This window comes from Lampris incognitus, chromosome 21 (genome assembly GCF_029633865.1).
Source record: "Lampris incognitus isolate fLamInc1 chromosome 21, fLamInc1.hap2, whole genome shotgun sequence".
In the NCBI taxonomy this organism is placed as follows: domain Eukaryota; kingdom Metazoa; phylum Chordata; class Actinopteri; order Lampriformes; family Lampridae; genus Lampris; species Lampris incognitus.
Window position 1 is genome coordinate 19,022,881 of NC_079231.1, and position 21,120 is coordinate 19,044,000.

The 21,120-nt window shown below is 48.2% G+C and overlaps 1 protein-coding gene across 1 annotated transcript in view; it reads right to left on the reverse strand.

Annotated features, from left to right (window-relative positions):
* Positions 1-187: 187 nt before the first annotated feature.
* Positions 188-21,120, reverse strand: part of LOC130131423 (FERM and PDZ domain-containing protein 4-like) — a 121,166-nt gene continuing 100,233 nt past the window's right edge. Inside the window, exons 3-16 of the mRNA XM_056301099.1 lie at positions 17,868-18,019; positions 16,080-16,182; positions 14,811-14,856; positions 14,296-14,400; positions 13,864-13,971; positions 12,173-12,304; positions 10,771-10,890; positions 9,821-9,957; positions 8,875-9,001; positions 6,121-6,210; positions 5,779-5,961; positions 5,477-5,615; positions 4,078-5,115; positions 188-3,531 (exon numbers count right to left, since the gene is read on the reverse strand). Coding sequence (XP_056157074.1) covers positions 188-3,531; positions 4,078-5,115; positions 5,477-5,615; positions 5,779-5,961; positions 6,121-6,210; positions 8,875-9,001; positions 9,821-9,957; positions 10,771-10,890; positions 12,173-12,304; positions 13,864-13,971; positions 14,296-14,400; positions 14,811-14,856; positions 16,080-16,182; positions 17,868-18,019 — 5,824 coding nt within the window. The remainder of the gene's footprint in view (positions 3,532-4,077; positions 5,116-5,476; positions 5,616-5,778; positions 5,962-6,120; positions 6,211-8,874; positions 9,002-9,820; positions 9,958-10,770; positions 10,891-12,172; positions 12,305-13,863; positions 13,972-14,295; positions 14,401-14,810; positions 14,857-16,079; positions 16,183-17,867; positions 18,020-21,120) is intronic.

A 21,120-nucleotide genomic window follows, 5' to 3' on the forward strand; every position in this document is an offset into this window, starting at 1 on the left:
ATATCTTCCAAACGTTTTACATTGGCGTTATGTATGTGAAACAATAGATCCATGGATCACATTTATGTAGAGTCTAGCCACAAAAAGTCTGACACTTGAACTGTTTTGATATATGACAAACTCTAGAGATAGAAGATAGAGCTCTACTGACTGCATTGGCTACACCATAAAGCATAATATGTAGCCTTTACTTGCTAAGCAGCGTTTTAAGGGAGCGGGTGAGTGCATTAGCAATGGCTGACATGGTGCTGGAGTGGCGGACCAGGGCTTTCACGCTGTGCTCTCCTGGTGCACCCACGGTTGCTGCCTCAGCTGCCTTCAACAGACAGATATAGTTCATGACAACCTCGTCCACCTTCGCCACCACTTCTCTCTGTTGGAGCGAGGCTGAGGCTCCGAGACCCCGAACCAAACACATACAAGCCTCGCAAAGACAGCACAGCACCTGGAAGCTACAGGTTACAGCTAGCAGCATCTCCTCAGGAGTACCGTGGGCCTGCGCCATCCTCCGGCATGCCCGGCCCAGCTCTTTCGACTCAATAGAAAGGAGCTGCTTGTACTGGGACAAGTCCTGGATCTGAGGCATTTGGGCCCCACGATCCCCACGACCCACACTGGATCGTACCAGTGCAATGAGCTCACTCGCATCGCGGCGAACATCTGTGAAGCCAGCAGGGAAGGTGTACATGCGGTCCTTGAGGGCGTTGATACGAGCCAGACGGTCACTGAAGCTCATGTTGTTCAGGACCTCACCGTACAGTTGGTCCCCGGCCGCGTCCACAGCCGAGCCATAGGGCAACACTACTGATGCTGCCCCACCTACACTGTCGAAATCACTCCGGCTACGCCTTGGCCTCTCCCACTCGATTTCATCCTCCTCACCCTCACTTTTCCTCTTAAAGAAACAGTAGCTGAAAGGCCCATTGCATCGCCAAGGGCTGGTGTCCAATTTCTGAGAGCCCTTAATGTGTTTAGCATCTTTCTGCAAGGGGAACGCCACGGATGCCCTCCTGCTGTCCCCTCTACTGCCTGTCGACCAACATGTGGTTTGGGAAGTCACAGACCCCTGTGAGTAGCTTTTGGAGAGCCGCTTTCTCGTCGGCCTCCGCTGGACTTTGGTTTCTCCATGTTGTGCCGTGGATGAGGACAGGGGCTGCTGGCTCCTGCTTCGGGTGGGTTTTTGAAACAGAACCTCCACACTACCCGAATCGGCAGTCATGTTGCTGGAGCTGCGCCTTAATTCCCGGCCTCTCTGGAGGTTATTGTTGTTGAAGGGATCGGTCTGAGTTGGGGTGACCGACTGAATGTGGTTCTGATTCTGCCGGTACTGGATGGAATGGATAGAGTCCTGTTTGGGCAGGGTGCTTGAGTTGCTAGAGCTGGTGTTGGCCTGCTCCGGTAAAGACAGCACTGGAGGAAGAGGAGGCGGAGTAGGAGGTGGGGGTGGAGGTAAAGGGTTAGGGTTAGGGCAAGCTCTGGGGCCAGTTGACCCCTGACGAGTGAAAGCTGAAGGGTGGTCTCCCCTTCCTAGTGAGATGGTGTTGAACTCAGTTCGCTGGCCAGCTAAAGTGGAAGTGGGAGAGAAACAATCACTAGGATGAGGATAAGGAGATTGGTGGACTGCATGCTTGGTCCTTGGGTCAGACTTTGCCCAGTTTTCTGCACTACTACTGGGCTGGCTTCGTGCCCGAGAAAGAGGATGGTTTACAGGACCCCCACCTTCCTGGATGCTGAGGCCCTCTCTCCTGCACAGTGACAAAAAACGTTCGGGATCCATTGCACCACGCTCCAGCTCACTCTCCAGACCAGAGAAGGAGCTCCGCCGTTCGGTGCCGGTTGGCCGTACCTCCAGACTGTCTCTTGGCCTCTGAGCATGCGAATCAGGACTCTTCTTAAGTTTAGCAGGGAGCGTGGCAGAGTGATACATGCGATGGTTTTTATTTGTGAGCAGCAAAGCTGCTGTATTGGGGTTGACTGAATTGGGGCTGAGAAAGGGCGAGGACATGGAGGATGGCATGCAGGGGCACCGAGCAACTGGGTTCCCCCTATTCTTAACCATCTCCACCAGTTGGGGGTTGCTGGTAATGTACCGTCTGGTGTCCTTTTTCACTGCTCCTCCCATGCCCGCGCTGTGCAGCTTCCCTCCCTGATGCATTTGGCTGACAGTTAAATAGTTAATCAGTTGTCTATAGGCCTCACTGCCTTCCTTCTGGTTCATTCCTCTCAGACATGCTTGTTGTTTAGCATGTAGATCAGTGTGGAATTTTCTGGCTGCAGCACCTGTGGTTTCTTTAACCTTAGACGGTGTCGTGGAGGAGGGGCGATTGGAGTCAGACCCCGTAGCAGGTTGGTGTATGTTGGGCAGCATCTTCCGTAGGAGAGCCGGGTCTGCATGTGGGTGGAGGTCTCTGCCCTGAGCATTGTGGCTAGAGATTCCATGGGGAACTCCAGACTTGTTGTCTTCATAGTTGAGCACCCTGATGAGTGAGGAGGAAGAGCTGGAAAGAGGGTGCCGTTGGGGAAGGTGGTGACTGGACTCAACCATAGTGGGGCCATGCGGGGAGTCTGTCGGGGTTGCACATGCGCTACTGTTGGTGCTACCACCAGCGTCCAGCGATGAACATAGAGAACCTTGCAGTGAACTGTGAGCTTCTCCTTGTAAGTTTGAAATCCTTTTCGCGAGATGGTACTCACATAGCCTAGCCACGCTCTGCTGCCTTGAGATAGGCTGACGATCACTCTGTATATCTGATCCCTGGTCTGAACCTCCTGGTCGGTGTTTTTTGGTTGGGGAGAGCAATGATGCCACCACCAGGTGCTCATCTTGCTCAACAGCTGAAGCTCCATTATCTGCAGCACCATCCGCCATCTCGCCGACTTCTATGAGGCGGTCAGAGGTAGAGGAAGCGGGACGAGGAATCAAGTGATGGCTACTTGGGAGGCTGTTTACCCCAAGGCCTTCTGCTACAGAATTTTCCGCTAATAGCGAATTCTGTCTTCTTTGATTTACCCCACGCTCACCGAATAAACCTTGCTGTTCCATGTCAAGATGGCTGCCACCAGCACCACCGCTCCCATACCGGTGGGCTTCCCTCGTACTAAAGGTGTTAAACTTTCCATTAGAATCTGCTGACTTTTTGTGATGTTTGCCTCCCGGTGCTGTGGAGCTTGGGCGCTGAACAGTGGAGGAGAGGTTAGTCATGGACCTCACCTCCAAACTATCTGACCCTGACTGCGGAGTGTCCAATGAGGGACTCCGTCTTGGAGGTACTGCTGGAGGCTGGAGGTGACGCGAAGGACTACGGGGTTTCTTCTGCACAGTTCCGCCAGTACCGGGTGAAACGGGGAATTCTGTTTTTTCCTCCAGCAGTGGTTGGTAGCCTTCCCTTGTGGCCACCAAGAGACGCATGTGGCTCTCATTGAGTTTGTGCGCTGCAGCTAGCTCAGAGATTTCAGTCATCTCTGAGGAGTTGGTCTCATTGCCTGAATCTGAGGATGACCCAGGGCTGAAGCCTCGAGATACCAAAACACCTAGGGAATAAGAGGAAAATACGAGTGATGTGGCATTTATGTCAGTTATTTGCTGTACAGTGTTGATAAAAGGTCTGATCACATATCAATTAATGTAAACTAGATCCGAAGCTTAAAATGGCTGTTGGTTACAATAAACACACCTACCTCAAAAAACAAAGGAAAAATCAGAACATGTACACAGCTGGATTAAACATAGTATAACAGAACACATTAAAATGCAACAGCATAATCCAATAAACGGGAAGTTTCAATTAATGAGAATGTGGAAAGAGACCAGTAGTTTCCAACCAAAGGGTATTAAGTATTCCATAAAGATATCTGAGGGCTGCGAAGCCCCTGGGTATATGAGCCAGGGAAAACCAAAAGTTTGTAACATATTTCTTCCACGTCAAAATGTTAGGGAATACATTCAAAAGATACAGATGAGTCCCTGCCTACGTCAATGTAAGGAGAGAAACAGTTTTTATGAGGATGTATACGGGAGGGCCTTCAGCAGATAGGCTTGTAGGCCACAGGCAAATAATCTTTAGCGTTAAAACAGACCTGGATGGTTGCTGTGATGCTGTGGTCGCGGAGGCCTCTGTTCAGAGACAGACAGAGCCTCCAGTGCTTGCAGGGTGTTGACCATGGCGTTGTCCAGCCTTCTCTCCCCTCCTCTGCTGCCCTCACCCTCCCTGTGTGTCGGCACGGCGTCAATCAATGACACCGGGATGTCGTCATTGTCACACGTGCTCAGCGGCCTTCCCTCCGGCGCCGAGTCCTCATCTGAACTGTCTCGGAAGCCCGGCGGGGGAGCAGCGATGGCCATGTTGAGTGTCTGCAGCAAAGCATCATCCTCGACTTCATTGACACCTCCGTCCCCCTCCGGAGGGGGCAGCGATGTCAAGTCAATGATGTCATCAGTGGAACCAGACAGTGTGAGAAAGGTGGCCTTGCTGGCCGCGGTGGCCAGCCCTCCTTTCTGGTTACCACCGTTTCCACTACCCGCTCCCGTCCTTTCGTCCTCCATCGGTGTCCCCCCGGTGGAGTCTTCCTCACAGGAGCCATCATCGTCATCCTCTGCGTCATCCGTTGTATCCGCATAGCACAGGTCTCTTAGCAAAGGCTCCTCGCCGCACTCCTCACCACCGATGTTACTGTACACGTGTGGCCGGCCGCTGTACTGAAACGGCACTCCATCCTGAGGCCGAAAGTCCGTACTGTTGTGCAAATACAGAGGCCTGTTTTCAGGCACGTCGGGGCTCTCCAACAGCCTCTCATAGCCTGAGTTCTTAGGGTGGCCGGCAGTGTTCAGCGGGGGGTCTCCCCCGAAAATAAATGAGACTTTAGCGCTCCGGGGTGAGTCCTGAGGTTTGTGTCTGGTGGAGGGAGGCAGGGGAGGGGGCAACGGGCTTCTCCTGCCCTCGAGGTCTCCGTCGGGGTGTTGGCTCTCATGGAAGTAAGGGGAGATGCTGTTTTGTCTCTGCATGCTCTCGGAATAGTCAGAATCTCTGTTGTATGTCTCTGCTCCCTGGCCGGATGTGGTCTCCTCACAGTCCCCTAGAGAAGTGCTGTATGGCCACTCCAGGACACGATCCTGATCTGGGGGCAGCAGTAAAAGGATGTGTTGTTACTTAACGTATTTTATAATCTATGGCGATGGCTACAAGATGGAAGAATTCAGGAGGAATGTGACAGCTCAAGTTTAGGACCTTGTTAAATTAAGTTTTAAGCTGCTAAAATGACAAGTAATTGAACAGGCAAGAGAATAAAAAATCTAATCAACTGCCTATTTACCAAAGGTGACACTCCTGTACAATGTTCTTAGCGTCGAGTTCTCAGACATTGTATGAATTCTGTCCTGTCAATGTGATTTGCAATTTATTGGTATTTATTCTTACTGTTTTGCATGCAGACTATCCAAAATACACATACACATTCCCTCCATAGTGAACTAACTCACCATTGTCGTCCCCTCCAGTGCTGTTGCAGTGGGCCATGCTGAAAATAGACCTCCGTGAGTCCACTAGGAGGCGGTAGTAACCTGCTGTTAGACAGGCCAGGTTCATTGCGTCACTTGACTCCATGATCAGCGTGATGGGCTGTACAAGTGGGAAGGAGACAAGAAGACAAAAGTAAGAAAAAACAGATTCACAACACAATTCACACTTTGTATGAGAAAACAATTGTAAAGCACACGGCACTGTCAGGCTTTCATGTTTGCCAGAACGCCTTCTCTATATATTCTCAAACATCTAAACTCACTCTGACGTCCAGCACGTGCAGCTCGAGGCGTACATTGGTCTCATCCTCAGTGAGGATCTCTATGCGGTTGACATGGCTGAAGTCCGCCAGCAGGGCCACCAGGTTGGTCCGCGCATTAATCACATGACTGATGCCATAACGGGGCCCCACCAACAGAGTCACCTCCGTCTGTTTTTCCCCCTGCTGCAGAGGGGGGTGTGTGTAAGAACGAGAGGTCATTTAACAGCATTTTTGCATTCTTTGTAGATGTTCTCCCTTTCTTTAAAAGAGGAGTACTTGCTGAAAATTTGAAAAGATTTTTTTTTTTAAATTCATGAAATTCATCTCCAGAGTTTCACTTACCAAAAGTATTGATTTGAACTCTCTCCCTCCGTACAGTCTGAGTTCGCTGAGATATCTCAGGTAATACACCTTGGCCTGCAAAGCAGTCAACTAGACAGAGAAACAAAATGCATTAGTCTGAGATTAAAAAATAACTGCTGACTCACCATAACATCATGTTACTAATGTCAGGACTGAGGGTTTCTCTTCGTGGCCAAAAAACATTCTGGTCACAACAGATAAGGCGTCATTGATATAGACTCTTCTCCTGGATCGCCACCTTGTTGTGGTGGAGAAGCTTGCGGGTACCAATGATCCCAAGAGCTATGCCATCCGGAGCTTGGCTCCTGGTAGGGTCACCCAAGGTGGATAGGTTCTAGACGAAGTGCGACCCAACAAAAACCTCAATGACGGAACTGGCGGAAGATGTCTCCAGGTCACAATGGCAGTGAAGATGGATGAAGGCTGCAACAGAGGGTGGCCCCCAATCGTCTTGGTTTTCCATGCCATTGGACTCTGGCCACGCCCTGCCAAGGACCGTGTGTTGGCTGCAGGAGCATCAGCCACTCCATGTAAAAAGCTGTCATGCACAGGCATCATCCCATTATGCGGCTCCAGGATCGGCCTCTATGCCCACCTGAGGACCCAGAGGGACTGTTGATAATGATATTTAATCCCCGTAGGGAAATTCTGCTCTGCATTTAACCCATCCTAGCTGTGAAGCTAGGAGCAGTGCAGTGGGCAGCCACCATACAGCACCTGGGGACCAACTCCAGTTCTTCTTTCCATTGCCTTGATCAGGGGCACAGACGGGAGTATTAACCCTAACATGCATGTCTTTTTGATGATGGGAGGAAACCGGAGCACCCGGAGAAAACCCACCACAGACATAGGGAGAACATGCAAACTCCACACAGAGGATGACCCCCAAGGTTGGACAATGCTGCTAAAAACCATGCCACCATATAGACTGACTAATACAAATGCTCAGTATATCAAGTATGATGTCATCTAATCGGTGGCCCTATATACTATTGTTTTGGTGATCCAGATTGTATGAAACCTTTGCACACCTCAACAATAAATTAAAGCATCTCAGAAATATTCTCCTCTGACAGCCACTCTTCCAACGCCGACCAGCCCTGCTCAAACACTGGATATATACTCAGGGTTTAACACTTAGGCATCTCCATCTTCACAGCTGACCGGCCTGGTGTGCAGCTCACACACATTTACAACAGCGCGCCGAGCAGTTCAGAAACCGCATCGTAACAACAAACATAAGGCTAAAGGAACAACTTAGCCTTTGGAGTTGAAAAAGATATGCTTATTAGAAACTTTTCTTTTTTTTTTTTGATGTGTGTGAAATCTTTGATTTGGCCATGTAAGCCTCATTTGTTCCACTTCCGGCAGTGCGAATTCACGTTTGCGGTGGCCTCACCGTCCATTCAGTGTCTTTGTCTATGTCTAAGTTTTGTCTTCATTTGATGGCTGAGAGAGCTTGGTCTGCTGCGTCCTGTGGGGCCGGAGCTGCGCCCGAAGAGGTAACACCGAAGGCGGTCTGACCAGATGTGGAAGCGGGGCAGGCTAAGCTAACTGCTAGCCCATGCAGACCGACAGTTCCAATAATACCAAGGGTGGTCTGGCGGCAGCCTCGCCTGGTGTTGACTGTGTTTTTGATGTCATTGTGTGGAAGGTGTCTGGCTGGGAGAGCCTGGTCTGCTGCGTCCTGTGGGTCCAGTGACCACAGCCCTGCCTGGAGCTGCGCCCGAAGAGGAAACACCGAGGGCAGTCTGACAGGATGCGAAAGCGAGGCAGGCTAAGCTAACTGCTAGCCCATGCAGACTGGCAGTTCCGACAGTCATCCTGGCTGAAGTTTGTTCCCGTGGACAGTGATTTTGTCTTTGTGTTGCACTGCTGTGGGCTGAGGGACACGAGATTTCATTTCGTGTACTTGCACACATGAAATGAAATATGTAAAATTGAAACTGAATTCATGAAAATGGTGCCTGCAGAGTAATGAGCAGGCTGATATGGAGCAATTAATTTGGCAGTTTGTCGACAGTGCTAAGCTGCGTCTATCTAATGAACAGACTTGATGTCTGAACACATAATAAACCGGTTTATCATGTTGCTCAGGTTTGGAAGTGAAGATGCCGACTGCTCTCACTGCTAAACTGATACGTCTTGGACCTAGCGGACAATCTATCCGTTATGGAGGCAGTAAAGACGAGCTTGTGATCTATGTGTGTGCCTGCTGTTGGCAGCGATCCTATTGTGCTACTGTTTAACGATCACATTTAGATAAGTGATTGCTGTTGCAGGACGAGTGTTGTGGCAATAATTTGGACCCGTTCATATGCAAGAAAGTGAGTTCTTGCTGATTGTTAAATTTGCCTCAGGTAAAAAAAAAAAAAAAACTAATTTGGACCATCCAAATTTCTGAACTATTTTATTCAGAAAAAGGGGCTTAAAAGTTTAACCAATGATAAATCAGCGATTCTATTTTGAGACGTGAAGTTTAATAACGTCCGCTGACAGGAAAGTTCCTCGCATCAGCATTCAAGGTCCGACTTGACACAAGGTCTCGGTTCGAGTGGATTGAGAAATCTTTTACAAGGTTGAGCTTTGCAGCACTGCTATTTTAGGATGCTGCAATACAGCGCAGGAAAAAAAAGCAAGCAAGATAATATGAGCGCTTGCTTGTATGTGTGTGCAGGAGAGAGAGAGAGAGTTCATTTACAAGGGCAAAGTATGAAAATGAGAGTTGGGTACTTTTTTCCCAGGGGGCACAAGGTTCTGGTTGGTTTTGAGGATGTGCGTCAGAGCCTTCTTGATGTTTTTCTCCTTCATACTGGACAGAACGGTGGGAGGAAGGAAGAGCGACAGACCCCACTCCTTTCTGTTGAGAGGAGAGAGAGGTAAGCCTTCGGTTAGCAGTGACAAACACTTCCACCCGGGTTGCTCTGAATAAAAAAAAAAAAAAAATCAAGTGTCTGCAATTGAAAACTCCTCTGCAGTTGTGTGTGCATGCATGTAGCACTGGTTTTGACCCAAGCGAGTAAGATAAGTTGGTATACATGTGGAGAGAGAAGTTTGTCCCACAGTTAAATGGGACTAAATTTCAATTTAAAGCAACGTGAAATGTAAAATATAAGCTGAACATCAGCTGTCCAACGCTGCTCTGTCAATTTAATGTGATCTTTGTTCACTGCACGACTGATATCGTGGCTCTCTTTGGTTAAACCTTCACTTTGCAGAGAAAATTCTTGCTCTTTTTTTTTGCCATCGCCCTTCGTCTCCGTTTTACAGCAATGCACATTCATACCTGAGAGCTGACCATTACAAACACGGCACTGTGCTGCTGACCGCCGAGTGACTCCAGCCGTTAGGCTTTAACTGCCTTTGCTAAAGTGCCCCTCATTGACATTTGCCGAGGAAGAATTGGATGTTCCTCCCTCGTATTGCTGTTGCAGATTTCATAAGATAGTGGCTTTCAAACCCTGCCACCCAAGGTCACAGTCAGTAATCTCTAGGCCACAGATGCCCATTTAAATGTATATTCCCTTGTTGACCTTGAATCAACTTTGTGTGGCACTAGACGGTCAAAGATTCACTGCTGACGGAGAAAACCCCATCATTTTGACATTACGGCTTGTGTTAGCATTGAAGATAACGTTGGAAGTGTCATAAACACACACACATATATGCGACAACTTACTGGATATATTTTAGAGAGACCTTCTGACTCTGTCTGGTTGTCATGGTGAGGATGTACATCTGCAGCGCGGCCAATCGGAGCGCGGCGTCGTACTTCAGCTCCGAGCCGAACCGCTCCAACACCACATCATTACAGTTCTATGGCAAAACGGGAGGGACAGTGGGACCGGTTATGTAAGCACCCCCCATGTCGGTTTGGTCATGTCAACCCCATTTCACCTTTCTATAGGGGAACTAAAGCTGCACCGCATCCCTGCTGAGTCGAAGTAAGTTCTTCTCAGCTGCGGGGTGCACTGTGTCTGGGCCTTGTGGTTTAACAATGTGGCTTCCCTTAAAAAACACTGAACTCTTGTTAATTCTACTGCGTAACAGAGGATGGGTGGTCCTGATTTCACAAAATATCAATATTGCGGCTTGCGGGATCGGTCTGGTTTGTGAGGCCTTTACTATTCAGTTGTTTTACAACAACTGCTTTACTTTTAATATTCACTTGATTTTGGGGCCTCCGGGTAGCGTAGCGGTCTATTCCGTTGCCTACCAACACAGGGATCGCCGGTTTGAATCCCCGTGTTACCTCCGGCTTGGTCAGGCATCCCTGCAGACACAATTGGCCGTGTCTGCGGGTGGGAAGCCGGATGTGGGTGTGTCCTGGTCGCTGCACCTTTTCAGGGGGGATAGCGTGATCCTGCCACGCACCACATCCCCCTGGCGAAACTCCTCACTTTCAGGTGAAAAGACGCAGCTGGCGACTCCACATGTATCGGAGGAAGCATGTGGTAGTTTGCAGCCCGCCCCAGATCAGCAGAGGGGGTGGAGCAGTGACCGGCGTGGCTCGGAAGAGTGGGGTAATTGGCCAGATACAATTGGGGAGAAAAGTGGGGAAAAAATCCAAAAAAATATTGATTTTTGAACCCCTGCAGGTATGGTACTCCTGCAGACTGTACTACTTGCCTGTACGTAGAGGTATTCAAATGCTACGGCATCCCTGCGGAGAAGCTCCAGCGGGTCCCTGGGCACAAAGCCGATCCTGAAGAAACACTTCATCTTGTCAGAGTTGGGCCTCTGGGTCACCTAGAGTCATGGAAGAAGTGAAGAAAGGGAGAGAGGAGAGAGACTTTTTTCGATGCATTCTCAATAATCCAGGTAAGGAAGTCACAGAAAGTTGAATCAGTTCATCTAGACACAACTTTTATTAAGAGAGAAACGTTTCATCACTCATCTGAGTGACCTCTTCAGTCTTGGCTCACTGCAGGTATCCCCACCCTTATAAACAATACAGTTGCATAATGACCGAAACCGGCAATCGGTTTCATCCATCCTGTGAATAGTACACATGGTGGGGGTACCTTCAGTCAGTTGAGACTGAAGAGGTCACTTAGATGAGTAATGAAACGTTTCTCCCAATACACGTTGTGTCCAGATGAACTGATTCACCATTCAGATAGATGGAGAGAGTGGTGAAACTGCTTGAGAGAGTCAAGAAAGCAAATAAAAGATTCGACTTGGGAAATTTGATAGGGAATCTGTTTGGGGGCTGCAGATGTCACTTGATGTAGTAATAGTTGGTGCCTAAAGGGGAGCTTGGGGCATGGACGTAGTTAAACCAGCACACACTTATAGTTCAGCCACCTTGTTTGACTGACATAAATCTTCCTGTTACAGATTCATAGCGCACACCGTATAATGAAGTGTCTGACAGAAGTTACCTGAAGGACGCTGTGCAAGTATACACCACTAAATGTGCTAAATGAAAGTAGGAGTGGTAGTAAAAGCCACGGTCCATCCATTATCTACACCGCTTTAATCCGATTCAGGCAGAGAGAAGCCACAGCGGCAATTTAAAGACGTTTTACCATCCACAGACATGGTTATCCCACGCTGAGTTAAAAACCCCTCCTGAACCAGATTGTCTGCAGTTGTTGGATGAGCTAGTATCTTCTGGCAAAGTAGCCGTTTGTCTTCTTATTTTGCTCATTCAAATCAAAACCCAGCATCACCGGTTATGAACCGATTACCAAGTACAGTGTTCAATATTTGACAGCCACCGGAAAATATTGTTTCTTACACACCTTTTATCGGTTTTTGTCTACTTCATATACGGAGCTTGAGAACTCAACACTGTGGTGGGAATATTAATATTGTCCTCTTGTGATCTCACAAACTCATTAGAATGGAGCGGGCACTGAGTGTGTGTGTGTGTGTGAAGCAAAGTAGACGGGTGTAATGTGAACTGTCGCCCCTGCTGTGCCAGCCCTGATAAATGACACAGAGGTCCAAATGCTGCTCGAATACGGAGTAGTAATTTCATGTGTGTGTGTATAAAAGAGAGAGGAGAGAGGGATGTTACCCCTACCTGAGTAAGCATCTCTTGTTCATGCAGGAGCAGCAGTTTGCTTCCAGAGCCTTCCGTCCTCTGCTCCAACATGAGGGAAAAGTGCTCGATGCATTTGATCGACAGCTTCTCTTGGAGGGTCAGGATCACATCCTAGAGTCAGAACCACGACAAAGAGAAAGGTACGGTCATAGCTTTAACACTACCAGCCTCCATATCCTCCATGAGTGAGGAACAAACGTGGTCAAGGTGAGGGGGGGTGTGAGTTCCATAAGCGCCACCCTTGGTAAAAACGCGTGATCTCATGTCAGGGGAACAGCCTCGCGAGCCAGGTCGATCACAGTGATGTTTCATTAGTCTGGCCTCCTCCTCATGGACAGCAATTTTATAAAGAGTGCTCCTATCCAAAAGGGTGGACAGTCCTATTATCACAGATCTGGACACTGATCTAAGAGGTGATGCAATGGCAGAGGTCACTGTATGGAGCAGTGGCAGCGGGTGCAAACAATTTGGGGGGGGGCAATTTACCTTGGCGCAGCATGCCTGACAGTTGCTTTAATGTCCACACAGTCAGAGAGATCTTAAGATTTTATCAGGGGTACGAACCCTGATAAAATCTATAGCCTACATTGTCCTTCTCCAAAACTGCCCACTTTTCTGGATTGTGCCATTTTGAAATCCTTCTCAGTCAGAGGGGAAACTGACCAAATCTCAAACAAAGATTGGTATGATCAAATTGTGAGACTGGCCTTGCCTACCAGGCAATCACCAGAAGGTACTTTATGGACACATAGTGTCAGATGTCATGATAATAAAAGGAAGAGAGGTGGAGAAACCGTTGTACATTTAAAGGCTTTCCCCAGTCTGGAAACTGCATGGTGAAAGTTGCTTGGTGGTCGACAGCATAAGATTGGAGGTACTGGGCTTACCTCACGAGGCAGAGGGATTCACGAGATCATGCGAATCCGTCTTGCCAGGCATCAAGTTATGCAGTTGTGACCAAACTACAGTGGTTTGGCCCCATCGGCGTTCTATGAGGAACTACTGGCAGCCACAGGCCTGCATGGTTTAGGTGTAATGACAGCGAGAAGCAACCATTTGTTCGACAACGGCAGCTCCTAAAATGGCTAGTGTAGTAGATGCCGCTACACCATCAGTTGTATCAGAACTGGGGAGTATTTCTTCGTCGAAAGAAGAGCAAAGAACGGCACTGAAGGCTCTTCTCCCGACTGACTTTGGCAAGAGTTTGATTTGAACTGATTGGTTGAAGCTAGCCGGTGATGGACAGATGGTTCACCCAATCACCTGCCAAGTATTTTTTTGAAAGTACCTGCCCTCTTCCAGTTTCCAAGGACGACTTCTAAGATGGTTCTGTGTAAGAAACCATCTGGTGCGTCAGGTTGGTACTGGGTGGCTGCCAGTTGTAAAGTGGAACTGGGCCCCGTAATGTTTAGCATGGTGTCGTGAGGAGGAACCTGTTCTTGGTTTATTTGTTAAACCAATCGAGGGTTAAAATGGCTAAATCTCTAATAAGGTGACACAGAATTTCAAGGTTTAGTGCATTTTCACATCAACTCGTGTTAATTTGCTCCCACAAATGAATCAGTCTGGGGCCGTAATTGAAGATAACTTTGGGGACTTCTAATTTTGTGAGTGTTGATTGTTCCTTCAGGGATTGTAAACACAGACATAGGGTCATCTTGCACACACACCTTGATGGAGGTGCTGCTGTCGAAGCGGAAAGATTTAGTCTGCCCGTTCTCCAGGTAGACCTTCAGGACATTTGGCATGAATAGCAGAGAGTTGTCCTTCACCGAGTTCTGCAAAGACAAACGAGAAAATTAGACCTTTTGTTCTTCATTCCAGCGACTGAATTAAGTGGTCACACAGCACCAGATGGATGGGGTTTACCGCGTGAGGGCATTTCAGAGGGCATCAAACATGGCTGACCAACTTGATTGACTGTCAAACAGTGTGACTGACTTGGCTGTCTGTGACTTACTGCGTTGTCCTCTATGGCAAATGGTAACCATCTGGCATTTGCTATATAGGTCAGTATATACCCATGTATTTGTGTCAATGTGTATATGTGAGTGAGTGAACGAGGAGAGGGAGAGAGAGAGTGTGTGTGTGTGTAAACTTACTGGAACCTGGCCGTTGATAATGACTTCCTCTGCAAAGCGCACTTTGACTGGGTTGGACTTGAGCTTAGCTTTTTTGGCTGCGCTGATGAATGCTGATTTGGGGGACTATGAGGCAACGTGCCAGAAAAAGAAAAGACGGGGGGGGGGTGTACACACAAAGAGAAAGATGGGTTACAGTACACTGTAAACATCTGTCTAAGACTAAAAAAAAAAATCAAACAATCAGATGTGGACCGTATAATATTTAAACACATTAAAAAAAATAAAGAAACTGAATAAGTGTGTGTGGCGCTGATAAACATGAGGAACTGAACAATAAATCAAGCAGACTCACATCATTTGCATTTGCATATATAATATTTAAGCATTTGTTTAAATGGGTGACTTCTGCCGCCATGGACACGGCCAGCAGGTTACCCGACTATGTCGACTCCACCCGCCTGGTGTCAGAAATGTATAAAAACTAACATTTAGCCATTTGCAATTACTAATGAGGCCACAGCTGATCTACTCACGGGATAGGGCTGGACAACAGTCAGCATGATGGATTCTTTGCAGCTCCTTGGTGGAGGGGATGACAAATCACAGTCCACAACAAATCAAAGCCAAAAAAAAGAGAGAAGAGAGAATGCGTGAAAAACAATGGCAGATAAACAAGAGAAAGTTGATTTATTTGACTGAAATGGAATGAGATGCCTTGGGCCGACTTGACTTCGCCGGCTCACACAACTGTAATCAAGCACGCACACTGAGTGACACATCTCATTAGTTTTTTCAGGACAGAAAATTGAAATACCACGTGAGAATGAATCCTCTGATCTGAAACGTCAGTCTAGTCGGCAGTAAACAGTTTTGGAAGTGTGCACTGAAACGCTAAACAGGATATCGGAGCACAGGAGAGCCACGCATATCAATAGCTCCGATAACGACAGGTGCGGCCATAACATCGGTACACAAAAGAGCTACGCATATCTATGGCTCTGTTAGCGACGGGCGTTGGTAAACATCTGATCACAAAGAGCCACGCATATCAATAGCTCTGACAACAACTCCTAGAGGATAAATACTGAGTCTCATCACCAGCCAGTCAGATTAGCTTGGTCTAGTCAGAAAGGCTTGAACTGAGGAAGCCTCTTGGATGAGAGGCGAAACGTCTTCACGGATATATACCAAGTCCAGTTGCACTTGATTCAACTCCTTTGGATAACCATGACCTGGATGAATGAGAACATTCACAGACCTCTTGTAATTTTGTTCCCCACTATTATGTTGCGTTCACACCAAACACGAAATTTTTTTCGCGCGATGAGATTGCATATAAAGTCAATGCAAAGATGTGAACTTGTGTGTATTCGCACCGGACGACGCACATGACGTGGGGCGAATACGCCTCTTTCGTGTATTCGCGTGAGTTGAAATTCACATGACGCTGCATCATGAAAGCCTATCAATGTCGAGATTCTCCTGGCGTCCTGTCGAGTCAGAAAATGGAGGACAAGCTCCATTTGCGAGGCAAAAATTCGCTTGGCGTTTGGTGTGAACAGGACATGACATTGCCTCTCATCAGCGGGGAGGAGCTGGGGCTGGTTTGTCGTCCTTAGTTGTCCTTAAGTGTTCCAAAGTTTACTCAGATTATAATTTAGTTAACATCACAGCCATACCCATTCATTTCATACGTAATTGGATAAAATAATCTTTTTTTCTCGGAGGTTGTTGAAGGAATCTGGCACAACCTTTGTGTAAAGGAATAGTGAAAGTGTAACGTCTCTGAATTAGGTTTCTACCTGACGAGGTCTATGACTCGCTCCCTGGGGGCCGAACTGACGGCCTCATCGTTAATCATGATGATCTCATCACCTGGAATCAGCTTCCCCTCCGACGGACCGCCTACACACACACAAAATATACACATGTAAAGTGCCAACAAATACAAAGATGACACGGTGCACAATACATGTAAATGCTCATGTGTACAGATAAGTATGTACACACACACTCAAAGCATGAATACATGTATTTGTTCAACATTCTTGCATGTGGGTGCACACACAACACACAAACGCAGACAATGCACAACACATGCGGACCGCATGTGTGCGCGCGCGCGCACACACAAAGCATGAACACACATTCAACATTCGTGCATGTGGGTGCACACACACATACATGCAGAACACAAACCGACAACGCACAACACACGGAAGGTTTGTGGTGTTGTGTCTGCACAGGGTGTGTCTAACTCTTGTGTGATCGTCAGCACTTCACGCCTCGGTTTCCTTTGAACACTGATGGCTGTAGGGATCATTGAGACATTGTGTGTTGTTTTTCAGCCAATACACAACATACTCACAGGCTGCGGATCACCACACCGTGCTGGTGTGTGCATGTATGTGGACAGCAAGATGAATTGGACGGGGCTTCCACGCTGACATGTTGCCCATGGGCACACTTAGGCACTAATTGTTTCAGTCTGTGGACAGTCTGTTAGCCCAAGATAGCATGGAAATGAGTTACGGAGTGGACAGGTGAAAGGAAGTGTGGTACATCACGCTGGAGTGAAGGGGACCCATGGACTGCCAAGTCCATATTGTGTGTGTGTACCAGGTTATTCTGTCCTAATGGGGACATTTGGTCCTCATTAGAATGGGAAAAACCTGAAACCACCTACCTTGTGGGGACATTTTATGGGTCCCCATGAGGAAAAGGGTCTACTTTAGGGTAAGGGTAAAGGTTAGGCATGTAGTTATGATGGTTAAGGTTAGGGTTAAGGGCTAGGGAATGAACGTAGTCAATGAGGGGTCCACACAAGTACAGGGAGATATGGTGTGTGTGTGTGTGTGTGTGTGTGTGTGTGTGTGTGTGTGTGTGTGTGTGTGTGTCCATGTACAATTAGCTCATGACAGATTGAACATGTCACTTGTTTGTGTGTGTGTGTTCTGATGTATGTTGGACGAGCTTTAATCTGTTGCAGTGTCTTTGTGCATATTCTCTCCCAGGGCCAAAGGCAGTAAATAGAATATTAATTAATTCTGCTCCTCGGAGTTCAGCGGTGATTGATTACTGAGGCGTCTAATCTGTCTCCTCCTAAGTAGCTACTGGAACCCAGAGAGGACAGGGAAAGGATGCTAATGCTGCTTCCATTTGGCATCACTTATGTAGCCGGTGATTCTGGGAAATTTTCACCGTCAGCCTCTGGCTCGCCGTCGTGCGGCGACTCTCGCTTAGCAGTATTGTGCTATTTTGTGACGATCGGACATACAGCAATGCTTGCACGTGACTGGCTAACTTTGCAGTGCTGACAACGAGGACAGGAGAGGTGGCTGAGGTCATCGTCATCCATCTCGTGTCAAGGTACAGAAAACTGCAGACAATGTTTTTGTTTTGCTTTTCCTAGGTTACTCTTGAACGCAAAGCAAGACCCATGTGAGACCTGAGATAACGGAGAGCAGAAAGATTTTGTGAGGCCAGGCACAAAAGAGGAGGCGGGCATAACAATTTACTCGCCGCGCATGCTTCACCCCCCCCCCACACACACACACATTAACATGTACGACCCACACGTTCTGACTGACCTGGCGTGACAGAGCGAACCACCACCGGTTTCTCACTGCCGGCCACAAAACCGAAGCCCAGGACGGGATCTCGCCTCATCTCCACCAGTCGAGGGGCAGGGGGGACCCCATCCGGACGCACCTCCTCCAGGGAACTGCTCTGGGACACTTGGCTGGAACATAGACAGAGAGGCATTAATAAAAAACAAAGATGGAGGTCGGTTCCCAGTACTGTATGTGGACTGTGGAGAAGGAAAGTGGAGATTTTCTAACTAACTGATCCAGTACGTCAGAAGAAGAACTCAGAGAACGACATTAGAATTAGATCCACTGTGTTCATCACGTGAGTTGTTCAACTTGTTCAGTCTTAGTTTCAAAACATCATCCATCCATCCAATATCCAAGCAGTCATTGGACAGCAGCTGGGGAGACACCCTGGACAGGCCGCCAGACCATCACAAAGCCGACACATTCACACCTAGGGACAATTTAGTATGGCCGATTCACCTGAGCTACATGTCTTTGGACTGTGGGAGGAAACCGAAGCACCCGGGGGAAACCCACGCAGACACGGGGAGAACATGCAAACTCCATACAGAGGATGACCCCCAAGGTTGGACTACCCCAGGGTTCAAACCCAGGACCCTCTTGCTGTGAGGTGACCACGCTAACCACTGTGCCGCCCCTTGAAAACATCAATATCGTCCGGGTAGCATAGCGGTCTATTCCATTGCCTACCAACACGGGGATCCCAGTTCGAACCCCCGTGTTGCCTCCGGCTTGATCGGGCATTCCTACAGACACAACTGGCCATGTCTATGGGTGGGAAGCCGTATGTGGGTTCTGTGTCCTGGTCGCTGGACTACTGCCTCCTCTGTTCAGTCGGGGTGCCTATTTGGAGGGGGGGGGGGTAGCGTGATCCTCCCATGTGCAATGTCCCCCTGGCGAAACTCCTCACTGTAAGGTGAAAAGAAGTGGCTACCGACTCCACATGTATCGGAGGAGTCTGCAGACCTCCCCAGATCAGCAGATGGGGGTGGAGCGCGACCGGGAGGGCTCCGAAGAGTGGGGTAATTGGCCAGATACAATTGGGGAGGAAAAAGGGGGCAAACCCCCCCCCCCCCCCCAAAAAAAAATCATGTGTGCAAGTGCAGGAAATGAAACGACAAAGTGTCCCTGATTCCTGGTATGTACGCCAAGTGTACAGAAAGTTAGGGACCTCTTCTCAGCATCGAGTAAATCTGTTAACACACATCAAGCCTTCATGGACATCTTAAAAATCCCTCTTTAGCGGGTCTCCCCCATTTAATCTGCAATACGTGACATCTCCTCTCTGAACTGGCTTTAATGAGTAATTTCATTAAGTCACATTAACTTTCAATGGGACTTCAGCAGGTTCTCCTCATATATCAATGATACTCTGTGTTAAAGGGACATACTGATTTGAAGGGACAAGGTATATTTTGCTTCAGATCCAAATGCATTAAATGAAACTCGGTCGATACTGACTTGGGGGAAATCATCCTGGAAAATGTGTGTTTACCTGCCCACGTCTCCCCTCGTTTCTTCATATGGACTCACATTACAATACATGAGGGGGAGCAGACGTGTCCCGGTGATTGGTGAGGTTATCCCCAGACTCTGAGGTCTGGCTGAATTAAGGACATAAGGGGATCATGGGCAACTTGGAAAGAAACAAATTGTCGCTTGGCGACAAATTACACACACACATCCGTCGCACCTTTTCCGCTTGCTACGCCTGTAAACTTCAATCAGATGGAGAGCCGACGCGCCTGGGAGGATCAGCTAAAATCACCGGGACGAAAATGAGAGTTTGCCGGGCCGAGATTTTATTTCTCGCATCGCTTGTTGGGACCGTCACGATATTAGTGCTCGCCATGGTTGAGACAACTGCTGCTGGATTTGATTTTATGAGATTGACCGAGGCAGCGGTTTGTTGTAGAAAAATAGAAAGTCTGACTGAACACGGGACTGTCACTCAGCCGCCACCCCAACCCTCACACACAAACTATGTTCAAACAGAAGCAGGCACAGTATCATTGAAAAGAAAGAAGAAGAAAAAACAGATGCAGTGCCGTGGCTTGGCAAACAGCTGCTGGGGTGTGTGTGGGGTGGGGGCTGGGGGCTTTGCCATCTAATCTCACAATACCAAGGTTGCTGCTGGCGGGGATTACACGAGGCCTCTTCGTGTCTGTTCATACCTGACCCCATCTTTTATCCAGAGACCAACCCCGATGCTGCACGGCATCCTCCAGGAGGGAGCGAAGACTGCCGACTTCAGCGGCAAACCAAACCACACGCTGTTATCTCACGCCAAACGCCTTAATGACTTGTTTCTTAACGTGCACATCTCTGTCGTACCTCGAAATAGTGATCATGTTTGGTACTCGCACTATCTTGTATTACTTAAAACTAGTACTGACAGGAGTTATCTTCTATTACTGCCCTCGTCTTAAGTCACCGTGAGTTTGAGGTTCTTTTAAATGTAAATGCAGACGATCCCATCAAATCTGACAACGGCAGAGTCTTTTTTCTTCAGCTGATCCTCAGACACCCGCCCTGGCCACTCCGCTGAGAACGCGCAGCGAGCAAAAAAACACCCTGTCCTTAAGTTAAATCAAGTTTCATTGGGGTTAACTTGTTCTCTCGCTCTCTCTCTCTCTCTCTCCATCCTTCCCTCTCTCATACCCCATTATCTATTCCTCTGTGTTTCACATGGTGCTGTAAATGCTCTCTTGGCAGCCGTTCCGTTCTCTCATAAAGTTTAGTACAGGGTGTCTATTGTCAGTTGGCCAACATTTCCTCATCATTCCCGCTCTTCCTTCTTGTCCTTTCCTCCTCTCTCTCTCTCCTGTCCATGCAGCACGGCCTAGATAGATTTTCTCGCTCCCCTCCAAACACAATGAAACACACATTGACATTCGGTACGATGTCCATTCTCCAAGCTAACGCTCTGCAGTGCTAACAGGAAACGGCGGCATCCCTCGCTTAACATCCCCCGTCTGTAAAACCTGTCCGTGTTACCATCTCAGGCTCGCGTTAATATACCACACAGCTCAAATGTAGGTATGTTCTAACCTGTTACACATTTGCTTATTCACACATATACTTTTCAATGTACCGAAGATACGATTCTGACAGAGCATGTTCCAACAATCTGGACCATGACCTTCCTCCACCACTCTCTCTCCCCCACTTTCTCTCTCCCTCTCTCTCCTTCCCCAACACTGGATCACACAGCATTGTATATACA